This window comes from Vitis vinifera, chromosome 9, assembly GCF_030704535.1.
Source record: "Vitis vinifera cultivar Pinot Noir 40024 chromosome 9, ASM3070453v1".
Lineage (NCBI taxonomy): Eukaryota > Viridiplantae > Streptophyta > Magnoliopsida > Vitales > Vitaceae > Vitis > Vitis vinifera.
The window spans coordinates 11,426,078-11,439,749 of NC_081813.1; the positions used below are offsets into that span (position 1 = coordinate 11,426,078).

The 13,672-nt window shown below is 35.8% G+C and overlaps 2 protein-coding genes across 2 annotated transcripts; both read left to right on the forward strand.

The window, feature by feature from the left end:
• Nucleotides 1-316: 316 nt before the first annotated feature.
• LOC100259994 (heat shock 70 kDa protein 17) lies at nt 317-8,789 on the forward strand. Its single transcript, XM_010656670.3, has 14 exons — nt 317-1,315; nt 2,097-2,329; nt 3,189-3,348; nt 4,199-4,444; nt 4,552-4,688; nt 4,867-5,203; nt 5,323-5,484; nt 5,687-5,761; nt 5,848-5,948; nt 6,062-6,131; nt 6,424-6,480; nt 6,619-6,680; nt 8,017-8,089; nt 8,193-8,789. Exons 1-14 carry the CDS (start codon nt 560-562, stop codon nt 8,421-8,423), a joined length of 2,700 nt encoding a protein of 899 aa, XP_010654972.1. The 5' UTR covers nt 317-559; the 3' UTR covers nt 8,424-8,789.
• A 735-nt stretch (nt 8,790-9,524) lies between these two features.
• On the forward strand, nt 9,525-12,050 carry LOC104880343 (pentatricopeptide repeat-containing protein At4g02750). Its single transcript, XM_019221984.2, has one exon. The coding sequence runs from the start codon at nt 9,664-9,666 to the stop codon at nt 11,890-11,892; it is 2,229 nt and encodes a 742-aa protein (XP_019077529.1). The 5' UTR covers nt 9,525-9,663; the 3' UTR covers nt 11,893-12,050.
• Nucleotides 12,051-13,672: the final 1,622 nt, after the last annotated feature.

Consider the following 13,672-nt stretch of genomic DNA (forward strand, 5'->3'; position numbering starts at 1 on the left):
CTAAGGATGGAAGTGGAAAAAAAACAGAAAAAAAAAAATGAAAAGGAAATGCCCCGCTCAACCCTGCCCGTAACATGACGTGGCGCAAATTCATTAGGGGGAGGCTCACTGTCTTCACAGGAGACCAACACAGCATTGACCCGAAGTTTCCACAGAGATCGATGACACACATGAACACAACACACTAACCATTTAATTCCGTGCCACGTGTAAATTTTGCCACACGGCGACATCTAATTCGCCTGATACACTCACACACCTCCACGTGGACTTGTGTCCACAAAACACTATAAAACCCCCATTCCTTCTCTGAACATCTCCCTGTTTTTCTTTCTTCTTCAGATCAATAAACCCTAGATTGCATGCGTCTGAGACTCCACCCCTAGCATTTTCGCCCGCTGGTAACTTAATTAAAGCTTCATACATGCTTTTGATTGCACGCGTCTGAGACTCCACCTGCGGAATTTTCGCTCTCCTTCCACCGCTCGTAACTTAATTAAAGCTTCATACATGCTTTTGATTTGTTTGTAGCGAGTAGGAAGATCAGGTTTGGTTTAGAATGAGCCTTTTTTTCAGATTAGGGATATTCCTATCCCTGCTTCTGCTAATCCCAACCCCGTCTCAGTCAGCTGTTTCAAGCATAGATCTAGGTTCAGAATGGATCAAAGTCGCCGTAGTAAACCTAAAACCCGGGCAGAGTCCAATCTCGGTCGCGATCAACGAAATGTCTAAACGCAAATCCCCGGCATTGGTCGCATTTCAATCTGGAAACCGCCTAATCGGTGAAGAAGCGGCCGGGATAGTCGCCCGCTATCCCGACAAAGTTTATTCCTTTATCCGGGATATGATTGGCAAACCCTACAACAAAATTCAAGATTTTCTCGGGAAAATGTACTTACCATATAATATAGTGGAAGATTCTAGAGGCACGGCCACGATTAGATTCGATGATGGTACTGTTTTTTCTCTGGAGGAGCTGGAAGCTATGACTTTAAGTTACGCGATCAAATTAGCAGAGTTTCACTCCAAGGTTCCAGTTAAGGATGCGGTGATTGCGGTGCCTCCATATTTCGGGCAGGCAGAACGCAGGGGGTTGCTTACTGCCGCGCAATTGGCGGGTGTTAATGTGCTTGCGCTAATAAATGAGCACTCGGGTGCGGCATTGCAATATGGGATCGATAAGGATTTCTCGAATGGATCGAGGCATGTTGTGTTTTATGATATGGGATCAAGTAGTACCTATGCTGCACTTGTGTATTTTTCTGCTTATAATGCCAAGGAGTATGGAAAGACGGTCTCGGTTAACCAATTTCAGGTAAACTTTTATTAATTGAAGATTGTTTGTGTTAATTGTTGTACATGTGATTTGTATGGAGCCTTATACTTGAAGCTTAACAATTTTTCATGATGACTAGTTTACTGCAATAATATATCAATTGTTTGATAACAAGATTTAATGTTGAAAATTTCAGTGTTGATATAATCTAGAAGTGTGAATTTGAACTATAAAATCAAAGCTGCAAATTTGGGTTTCCTTTTTATTATCCTAATCATATTTATTCCTTTTAGCTGCTTGAAGCTTTAAGTACTACAAATTCAACATTAAAAATTTTCGTATGCTAAACTTTCAGTTTTATCAAACTCTGTCTTAGTTTGTGGTACTTAGGTTCCTTTGTAGAAATTTGTTGGTTGAGGATTTAGTTATTTTTTCTACTTAATTTTGTGCAAATGTTAATTAATTTGTGAAGATTGGGTCTTCTGGGAATCATTTATCACTCTAATTGGGTGGTTTATAGCTGTTGATTGAGATTATATTGCAGAAGATTGATATACAAGACCCTGATGATTAATGGTTCTGTTAACTTGTTTTTAATTTTAGTTTTTTGTCACTATTGTCTGTGTTATTGTTTCAATCTGTGCATATGTATTTACACTGTTGATTGGGTAATTGTAACCCCCTTTAAATCATTTATCATTGTCGCCATCCTCATTTTATATGCAGTTTCATTCCTATCCGATATTTTGCTTAATGTTGTACACATCTTTGTAACTTCTTATCAACTTGGTGTTCTATCTACCTGTGGAAACAATTGTAGGTTAAGGATGTTAGCTGGGATCCAGAGCTTGGTGGCCAAAATATGGAAATGCGTTTAGTGGAGTATTTTGCAGATGAGTTCAACAAACAAGTTGGAAATGGAGTTGATGTGAGGAAGTTCCCCAAGGCAATGGCTAAATTGAAGAAACAGGTTAAGCGGACAAAAGAAATTCTAAGTGCGAACACGGCTGCTCCAATATCAGTAGAATCCCTCTATGATGATCGAGACTTCAGGTATGACCAATCATATACTTCCTTGCTCATCTTTTCTGTCCAACATCAGTTTTTGGTTATCCTTTGTTTAGTATAGAAAGTTAGAACTGTAAGGACATAGTGAAATAAGTTTGCAGTTTGAATATGCTTTTAATTCTGGCCCAAATGTTGATAATTGAGTCTACGGTGGACACTCACCAAATGGATGCTGGATTGAGCTCAAAATGTCTATTTTTTATTGCAATGAGGTGAATGAGTGTTCAAAAACAATTGATAGTATAACTTTTGTTTGACCATACATTTCAAGTTGGTCCATCATTGACCAAGTAACAGAGGAATAACTTGGAAAGCCAAGTTCTATTTTCTTGATTCATTGTTTATAAGCCATGCATTTATGTGAATGGTTCTTGAAAAAGGATAGGGTCTATCCCATGAAAGTACACACAGATGTTTGAAATTAATGTTTATTGGTTTGTTGTTGGAAGTTATTCAAACCATGCAAAATGTTGATAGGCTCTGCTCATAAGAGTGATATTGGGTTGTCTGTTAAGGAAATCCATTATTTTGGAAGCATCCATTTCCTAAAATAAAATTTTAGAACTAAACTTCGTTCTAAGTAGCTGGCATAGAATGAAGGGGTTAAAAAGGAGAGGACCTGTTAGTTTGATAAAACTATATTGCTTCGACTCTCTATGACAAATGTGTTTTATTTTGCAGTTTCCATTGTTTATCTAGATATACCCTAGATAGGACAAACACCCTAGATGTAGGTTATATTTTACTTCCTTTACCTTGGAGTTATGCGTTTGATGGTTGGCTTAGGTAAATAAGCTAAATATTATTAATTTTTCTTATCAGAGATTTGCTTTTTCTCTGCCAGGAGTGCCATAACTCGTGAGAAGTTTGAGGAGCTCTGCGAAGATTTGTGGGAGAGATCTCTTATTCCTGTGAAGGAAGTGCTTAAGAATTCAGGTTTGAAGGTTGATGAGATATATGCAGTGGAGCTGATAGGAGGTGCCACTCGAGTGCCAAAGTTGCAGGTTTGCATTTCCTTCCTCCAGTTTTACATATTGCCATTTTCTGTGCTTAGAAGCAGCACTGACTTTAGTTTAAATTAACTATCCCAATGTACTAAATAGTTGTAAATGTGGTGCCAGATAAATCATCTTAAATTCATGTTTTTTAATTAAAAGCTTTGTTTCTTGTTCTTGTAGGGCTGTTATGTCAAGGCTTTTGTGTTCCACATATTCTCTGCTTGAGAACCTGTTATTGGAAAATTATTTACATTTTGAACTCCAAGGTGGAAGAGTACTAAACAAAATGTCTATATATTGAATCTAATAAAAAAATTCTCAGAGATTCCCTGATGACTGCTAAATCAACATTACATGTAGTATAACTGAACCTTACACAATTCTCAAGCATGCATTTAATTGTAAAGCTGCTGCAGTCATCATCAGTGATATCCACTTTGAGCAAAGCATCCATTTTTAACTTGCTCTGTCTCATAGATGCGATAGACCAATCTTGTTGTGTATGCTGAGTGTGTGACAATATTCTGGATTTCACAAATGCCAGTATTGTGGGTTTTGACTGTTGGTGTCAGGATGCTTGTTCATACTTATAATACAATCTACATTTGTGTATCAATTCATTGGCACTTAGTACTCATATATGATTTTAGATCCTTATTTGCACAACTATTTTTTGAAGCTTTTACTGGTTTTGGCCTTCTCTGTATTCTTCTGTATCAAAGCATAATGTGTGTTATCAATTGATACATAATGTGTGTTCTGCATTAGTGTCCCTTGTATTATCCATCAGACCTCAGCTGTATCAATTGACAATGTGTTTGTTGAAGCAAAATTCATTGTTTTTTTCCTTTTTCAGGCAAAGCTTCAGGAATTTCTTGGAAGGAAGGATCTGGACAGACATCTGGATGCTGATGAAGCTATAGTTCTTGGTGCTGCACTACATGCTGCAAATTTAAGTGATGGAATCAAATTGAATCGTAAGCTAGGAATGGTTGATGGTTCTTCATATGGACTCGTGGTTGAGTTAGATGGCCCTGGTCTTTTGAAAGATGAGAGCACTAGACAGTTAATTGTCCCAAGAATGAAAAAACTCCCCAGTAAGGTATGGAACCGATTCTATTAGAGGGAAAATAGTAGAACAGAATTTCGAGCTATTATTTCTGTGTTTTTAGTTCTAGTCAGTCATTTTTGTGTCTTCCTTTGTAGCAGATGTTCAGATCCATTATCCATGACAAAGATTTTGATGTTTCACTTTCATATGAGGATGAAGATCTTCTACCACCTGGTGTTTCCTCTCCTAGATTTGCTCAGTATGCCGTGTCTGGTTTGGCAGATGCTAGTGCAAAGTAAGGATCAACAACTTCTAGATGCCATGGAGATTTCAGTTTTCTTTAATGCTTTTTAAAACACTGATGACCTATTCATCTGCATGAAACCTTCAAATAAATTGGTCGAATTTGAAGTCATCTGCATGAAACCTTCAAATAAATTGGTCGAATTTGAAGTCTTTCTTCTTGTTTGCAGATATTCTTCTCGGAACCTGTCCTCTCCCATCAAGGCAAATCTGCATTTCTCTCTTAGTAGAAGTGGGATACTTTCTCTGGATCGAGCAGATGCTGTTATTGAAATAACAGAATGGATTGAAGTTCCCAAAGTGAATGTGACTCTGGAGAATTCATCTGCTGCATCCCCCAATATATCAGTTGAAACAAGTCCTCGTAATGCTTCAGAAGACAGCAATGAAAACTTGCATGCTGATGGCGGGATTGATAACACATCCAATGCCACTGAAAATCAAAGTGACAAGGATCTTGGCACAGAAAAAAAACTGAAAAAGCGAACATTTAGGGTTCCACTGAAGGTACAAATTAGCTTAAAACTTAAATCCACATGAAAGAGACCATTGCATGCTGTATCTTAAATCAGAATCTGTATATTGCATAGCCTTCTATTAATGATTATTGTTATTAATAATCATAGGTAGTTGAGAAGACAGTGGGACCTGGAATGCCACTTTCAAAAGAATTAATTGCTGAAGCTAAACGCAAGTTGGAAGCATTGGACAAAAAGGATGCAGAGCGGCGTAGAACTGCAGAGTTAAAAAATAATCTGGAAGGATACATCTATACTACTAAAGAAAAGGTTCAAAGCTTTTGATGAATTCATCTTGCATTTATTAAGGGGAAATGGGATGCTTGTCCTATATTATGTTGTCATCCTTTGCATTATTCTCTCTTACATCTAATGTTTCTTTTTTCCCCCATATTATAGTTAGTTTTCTTTTGACTGCATAACATGTATAACTTTTCCCCCATCTTGCTGATAACACGATTGGTTATACCAGCTTGAATCATCTGAGGAGTTAGAGAAGATATCAACCACTCAGGAACGCCAGTCCTTTATTGAAAAGCTTGATGAGGTTAGCCTAAGTTCAGAGTTTGTTATATATTTACACACGCACATTCAACTTAAAGTTTTGACTTGATCATCATGTTATATTTTTAGGTGCAAGAATGGTTGTATACTGATGGTGAAGATGCTACAGCTGCTGAGTTTCAAGAACGTCTAGATTTGTTAAAATCTATTGGTGACCCAATATTTTTCAGGTCTAGCCCAATTCTCAGTAACTGCTTAGAAAACCTAGCCTATCAAAAAACTTAGAAAACCTTTACTTTGTTGAGTACAAGACTTATTCTAGCTGATGAATTACTGATTGTAGATTGAATGAGCTTACTGCACGGCCAGCGGCAATGGAAGATGCTCACAAATACCTTGGTCAGCTGAAACAGGTATTTTAGATGTCTAAGTTGTAAGAATTTGGTGGCTTATAGTTCTTGTTATCCTTGCTGGACTTTGTGTCTTTATATGCATATATGCATGAATGCACTAGCTACAGTTCTGCATGATACATGGGTGGATAGATGGTGGTTGTTGAAGAGTTAAAGAAGACAAAAAAAGATTGATAAGATAAATGAACCTTTTTATCTGTACATTTCATTTAGTGTACTTTTGCAGTATTTCTTGAGTTATTTAAAGCAAATGGGAACAGTGATTGACTTTTTCTCTTCTGAGCATCTGCAGATTGTACAGGACTGGGAGACAAAGAAACCTTGGCTTCTGAAAGATAAAATAGATGAGGTGCTTGATCACATTTTCTTTGATTTGGATCCCACTTAATTTCAACTTAGATATGCTTAAATGAAAATTGAATATATTTGGATTGGTATTATGTTATGTTTTATGAGATATATAGATGAGCACAATTTTCATTTTCAGGTCCTGAGTGATGGTGACAAGGTCAAAAATTGGTTGGAAGAGAAAGAGGCCGAGCAGAAAAAGTAAGTTGGTTTGTACGTTTTCGTGGTGTGCCAGGTGTCTTCTAATACCTAAACAAACTGCTTCTCTAGGATCCTTTTGTGGTGTGGGACAAAGTGGTAACTAATGAATGAGCTGAAGCATTGATAATATCTAGACTTAGCTGTTGCCCTAGCTGAGTGTTTCATGACTCTAACCCATTTTCAAGAGTGTTAAAAAAATAGATTCTTATGCAGATAACTGGGACCTAGTTCTTTTAACAGGGATCATCTTCTACAAATGTAAATTTACTTCATAAAGACAAATTTGATCTTGGTATGACCACCTTCAAATAGCTAGGAAAAGAAATGGAAAAGAATATGAAATCTTTTAAGGGCTGTTTAGAAACTGTTCTTGAAAATAACTTTTTGTTCTTTAAATCAGAAAACAAGTTTCTAACCTCTAAAAACATGTTTGACAAAATTTGTTCTGAGAATGGGGGTAAACTTTTAGAAAAAAAATTTGAGGTGTTTTTGGGTTTTTTTTGTAGAGTGCTCTACAAACAATTGGAAACATGGAAAATAGGTCAGGAACTCCTGCATCATGCATGCGTAAACAGTGTCTTCATAAAGAACATGCCAAAAAAACTGTTTTCCATATTTGAGTTTTCAAAACTGAATTTTGTCCTTGAAAACAATTTGTAGGAACTTGTTTAAAAAACTATTTTGTTGAGACAACGGATGTTGAGTCTGCTCTCAATATATGCTTAACCTAGAATCAAACTAAATGGTTGTTGGTTTGGCTCTGTTCTAATATATCATGTTTCAGTTTTGGGTCAAAATTTTGGGAACTGAACATGGTTGGATTAGTTTTGGATTGGCACTTAGGATTCATACTCTGCTTATGATTATTTTGGTTAGTTTTCTATTTGTTTTGAAAAACCCTTATTTATAAAGATTTTTTGTTTGTTCTGCACATTTATAGTAGAAGCTGGGTGTTATAAGTTGAGCAGGATACTGCAAACTTGGGTGCTTGTTTTTGAACTTTCTGCTTGATTTTTCTTCATATATTCTAATGCAAGGATGCGTTCTTCTATTTTTAATTTTACGCTCCTTGCTGCAAGATCATATCTGTAATGACCAGCAGGATGCCTTCAGCTTTAAATCTGAGTGCACATTGTTTTTAATTTCTGAGTTGCTACACAGAAATTGAGAAAGCAGTTGAGTGAATTTTTTCATTCAGGGCTGCCAAGGAACATTGTTCTGTTGTTTGAATTGATCATTTGCAATTTTTGACCTTAAAAATTGCTTCATTTATACCTAAATGGAGTTTTGCCTGCTTGCAAGACTTCTTATACACATTTCCTTTTTCTTTTTACAGGACTTCTGGATTCAGCACTCCTGCATTTACCTCAGATGAGGTGTATGAGAAAATTTTCAAATTTCAAGAGAAGGTATGATTGCAGTTTCTTCCTCAAGTAAATGTAAATGCGATTTGCAGTTCATCATATGGATTTGTGATACCCTCTTGGACTGAATTGATCCGTATTTCTCTAGGTTGCCAGCATCAACCGAATTCCTAAGCCAAAGCCAAAAATTGAGAAGCCCACAAAGAATGAAACCACGGACAATGGGGCTAGCGGTGAGGAGAAAGCAAATGCTTCCGACTCATCATCTGAGGAGACTCCCTCCTCCCAAGATGATCAATCAGCTGCAGGGGATTCAGATGGCAAGCCCAACGAGGAAGCAGAAGCAGAAGCAGAAGCAGAGGTCCATGATGAGTTATGATCAAACCAAAACAGACATACAGGTATCTATACTGATTATTGCCCTCCTAATTCCAAAAACATGGAGAAGCAAATGTAGAATGAAAGGGGTGAGGCAGATGCAGCATTGCGAAGCATGAAAGACTACAGAGATGAACCCTTTTTTTCTTTTATCCTTTCTAGGAAGGCATTTTTTTCTTATCCCACATCCTCTCAGAACAAAGAAGAGAAAAAGGAATATGGTTCCCATGTTATACCCAGCTGATGGGGAATTTTGGTTTGTTATATTGAATATTCTGACCATATAATCTAATGCGGAATTACACTTAAAGAGGAAAGAAGGTGATGTAACGGATATTAAAAAATATAATGTTATCTTGTCGTCCAATTAATCTATTATTACTACTGCGATCATAATTGATGAGTATCTCTATAATTTTCAGCCTTTTGTTTTGCCTTGCCTGGGAACTGGTGTTTTTAGTATTCACTATCATTAGGATGTGATTGTTGAGGGGGAATAAGAATCAGCTAATCCTGCAAGGGAACGAATGACAGCATGTGGTATCAATTATCAATGGAGAATTCTGAGAACATATCTTTTAATATGTTCTGTAAGTCCCATTTTTTTTTCATATTCTTTTATTTAATTTATTTGAAGTTATGAATGAAAAACAAATTTTAAAAGTTAAAGGTTCTGTTTGATAATTGTTTTTCATACGGTTTTTGTTCTGTAGAAGAAAAAAAACACAAAAAACGCGTAAGACAATAAAAAGTTGTTTACTATTTTTTGTTCTTAAAAGTAGAAAAAATAAAATGTTTTTAGAAAACATCTTTTAGTTGTTTTTTATTATTTTCAATTGTTTTAAGAAATAAGTATATAAACATGTAGAATGATTAAAAATCAAACGGTAGATATAAAATTATTTTTAAAATATATTTAAAAATATTAAAAATATTTTAGGTTTTCAAATAGATTTTTGTTTTATAAAAATTAAAAAAACAATTTTAAAAAAGGGTTATTAAAAATTATTTTTTAAAACTGTTATCAAATAAGCTTAAATATTTTCTTCATTTTTTTGCATAAAAATGAATTAAAAATAAATTTTTAAAAGTGCATAAAATTTTTTATCCAATTTATTTTTTTTCTTTACAAAATTTTAAATTCTTTCTTTGAATTTTCACATTTCAAATTCTATATGTTTGTGAAATGGATTCTCATGGAGCATGGTTGAATGAATGAGGTGAAATTAGTTTAAGTCTCCATGAAATCAAGCCTGAAATCAGTTGGTGAACATGGAAGCTATGTTTTCAGGCACAATCTCAAAATAACCCAGTTGGGAAAATCGGGTCAAATCGATGAAGCCATCAAAGTATTCCAACACATGACCCACAAAAACACTGTTACTCACAATTCAATGATCTCTGCCTTTGCCAAGAATGGGAGAATCAGTGATGCCCGCCAACTGTTTGATGGAATGCCCCAGAGAAACATCGTTTCTTGGAACTCCATGATTGCTGCCTATTTGCACAATGACAGGGTTGAAGAAGCTCGCCAACTGTTTGATAAAATGCCCACAAGAGACCTTTATTCATGGACCCTGATGATCACTTGCTATACCCGAAATGGGGAGCTTGCAAAGGCTAGAAACTTGTTTAATTTGCTGCCTTATAAGTGGAACCCGGTTTGCTGTAATGCCATGGTTGCAGGTTATGCGAAGAACCGGCAATTTGATGAGGCTAGGAGGCTATTTGATGCAATGCCTGCTAAGGATTTAGTTTCATGGAACTCAATGCTCACTGGGTATACCCGGAATGGGGAGATGCGTTTGGGGTTGCAGTTTTTTGAGGAGATGGCGGAGCGTGATGTGGTCTCATGGAATTTGATGGTGGATGGGTTTGTGGAGGTGGGTGATCTAAATTCATCCTGGGAGTTCTTTGAGAAGATTCCAAACCCGAATACTGTCTCTTGGGTTACAATGTTATGTGGGTTTGCGAGATTTGGCAAGATTGCAGAGGCTCGGAGACTCTTTGATCAAATGCCAATCAGAAATGTGGTTGCTTGGAATGCGATGATTGCAGCTTATGTTCAGAACTGCCATGTTGATGAGGCTATTAGTCTATTCATGGAAATGCCTGAGAAGAACTCCATATCTTGGACTACTGTGATTAATGGGTATGTTCGTATGGGTAAGCTTGATGAAGCAAGGCAATTACTGAATCAAATGCCTTACAGAAATGTTGCAGCTCAAACGGCAATGATCTCTGGTTATGTGCAAAACAAAAGAATGGATGATGCTCGCCAAATTTTCAATCAAATAAGCATCCGAGATGTTGTTTGTTGGAACACGATGATTGCAGGCTATTCACAGTGTGGAAGAATGGATGAAGCCCTCCATCTATTTAAACAGATGGTGAAGAAGGACATAGTTTCATGGAACACCATGGTTGCTAGTTATGCTCAAGTAGGACAAATGGATGCAGCCATAAAGATCTTTGAGGAAATGAAGGAGAAGAATATAGTTTCATGGAATTCTTTGATTTCGGGTCTCACACAAAATGGTTCATATTTGGATGCACTCAAGAGTTTCATGTTGATGGGGCATGAAGGTCAGAAACCCGATCAGTCTACTTTTGCTTGTGGATTAAGTTCCTGTGCCCATCTTGCAGCCCTGCAAGTTGGAAAGCAACTTCACCAACTTGTGATGAAGAGTGGTTATGCAACTGATTTGTTTGTCTCTAATGCATTGATCACCATGTATGCCAAGTGTGGAAGTATCTCCAGTGCTGAACTTCTGTTCAAGGACATTGATCACTTTGACGTGGTTTCTTGGAATTCTTTGATTGCTGCTTATGCTTTAAACGGGAATGGGAGAGAGGCACTTAAACTCTTCCACAAGATGGAGGTTGAAGGTGTGGCCCCTGATGAGGTCACCTTTGTTGGAATACTGTCCGCTTGCAGTCACGTTGGCCTCATCGATCAGGGTCTAAAATTGTTCAAATGCATGGTCCAAGCATACAATATCGAGCCCTTGGCTGAACACTATGCCTGCATGGTTGACTTGCTTGGCCGAGCAGGGAGGTTAGAAGAAGCCTTCCAACTAGTGAGGGGAATGAAGATCAACGCCAATGCAGGCATATGGGGTGCACTGCTTGGGGCCTGCAGGATACATGGGAATCTAGAGCTAGCCAAGTTTGCAGCAGAAAAGCTACTTGAATTTGAACCACATAAGACTTCAAATTATGTGTTGTTGTCAAACATGCAGGCGGAGGCGGGGAGATGGGATGAGGTAGCTAGGGTAAGGAGATTGATGAAGGAAAAGGGAGCAGAGAAGCAACCAGGATGGAGCTGGATTGAGCTTCAAAATAGGGTGCATGCCTTCCTCTCAGAGGATCCAGCACATCCCAGAGCAGTGGAGTTATGTCATATATTGAGAAGCCTAACAGCACATATGAGAAACACAGGTGACATGCCTCTAGAATGTTTATTATGATCTTCTGAGTTTTACCATTAATTAGGATGTTAGATGTTGAATTCTTTTGTATGCAAACTGCCATATTGTACATTAGGACATACTTGTTCTGTTCATTCAATGGCAATGGCATTGTGTGTAATTTTCACACAAGTTTGAGGGCCTTTTACCTGTTCAAATATTGGTCTGAATCAGCCACCCCATTTAGTTTTAAAATTTGAGATGATAAGAAAAAAAATTTAATTTCAAAATTTTAAAATAATTTTTAAAAACATTAAAATAATGGTGAGTTTGATAGAGTTTTTTACTCGAACTATTTTTAATAAAAATATTTTCTTTTAAATATAAGTGATTTTTCAATACTATAAGAGTGCGTTTGGTAATTATTTTTTTTAGTATTTCTAACATTTAAAATTTTTTATCTTTCTAATACCTTGAAAAACTTCATTAAATTATTGTCAAACAAATTTTAAGTAGTTTTTGAAAATTTTAAAAATATTTCCTAAATTTTATTAAATATTTAAATTTTTTTTTTAGATTAAAAGTGTTTTTTAAAAACATGGTCAAAGGGAGGTTTTGGATAATTCTTAAATTTTATATAAAATTTTCTATTTAAAAAAATAAAAAATACAAAATGTATTTAAATATTCAAAATCAAATTAATACCCGAGTGGCCATACCATATTTCCGGATATAATTGATAATATTTAAAGAATGTCTCTAACTTTTTAACTCACAACTCAATCAAGTAAATTTTGTTGATTTTCTTAACTTCATAATTATGTATGTTATAATTTTTCCTTTTTAACTTGATGAGAGCATTCTGCAACCACACATCACCATGAGCATCTCACTTAATCCAACCTCCTCTAATTATAAATTTATAATTATACACCCACCGTCCTCTTCGTTATCAAGAAACACTCAATCCAACACAATAAAAGTGCATTTGGTAATACTTTTAGGAAATGTTTCTAGTCTTTCTCATATTTGAAAGATAAAAATTTTTAAATATTAAAAATGTTATAACATTTCCTAAAATCATTATCAAACGTATTCTAAGAATGTGTTTGAGAGTAATCGCAGAAAACGTTTATAACATTTTTAACACTTAAATAATAAAAATTTTCAAATATTTGAAATATTAAAAATGCTTGTTAGAGTCACCACCAAACGGGATCTAAATTCCCTTACAGTTTTGCCTTCAACTTTTTCGGTCCAATATCCAGTCCGATTCTGAAAACATTAAAAATCACATCCCCAAACCTCTGTATATTCTCTCAATTATCTTCTCAACCAAACATTTACTATGATTGATCCTTGACAAATTTCAAAAGAAATGTGCAACGACATAATTGAGCCTCATATCGCTAAATGAAGGCTTAGTGGTTCAGCTTATACATACTTGGACACTCTCCCTTCGATATCTGGTTTTCAAAGGTGAGTTCCACCCATTCCGTACATAATAATTGGTATTAGAGTAGACACCTAGTTCAATTCCACATTGCTAAGTTACAACTTGATGATTGAGCTTATAAGCACTTGGACACCCTTCCCTTAATAGCCAATTTTCAAAAGTGAGTTCCATCCTGTGCATGCATAATAACAAAATGCAAGGAAAAGAAACTAAAAAGAAAAATAAAAAATAGATTTATAATCAATAAATTATTTTTATATAATGTTTTAAACTCATTTAGTTATTTTTTCCCTTTTAATGTAAGGATTAAATAATTTAATCCAATTGGAATGTTTGTTACTTTGTACATAAACAAAGTATTCAAAATCGTGCTTACTTTTTATA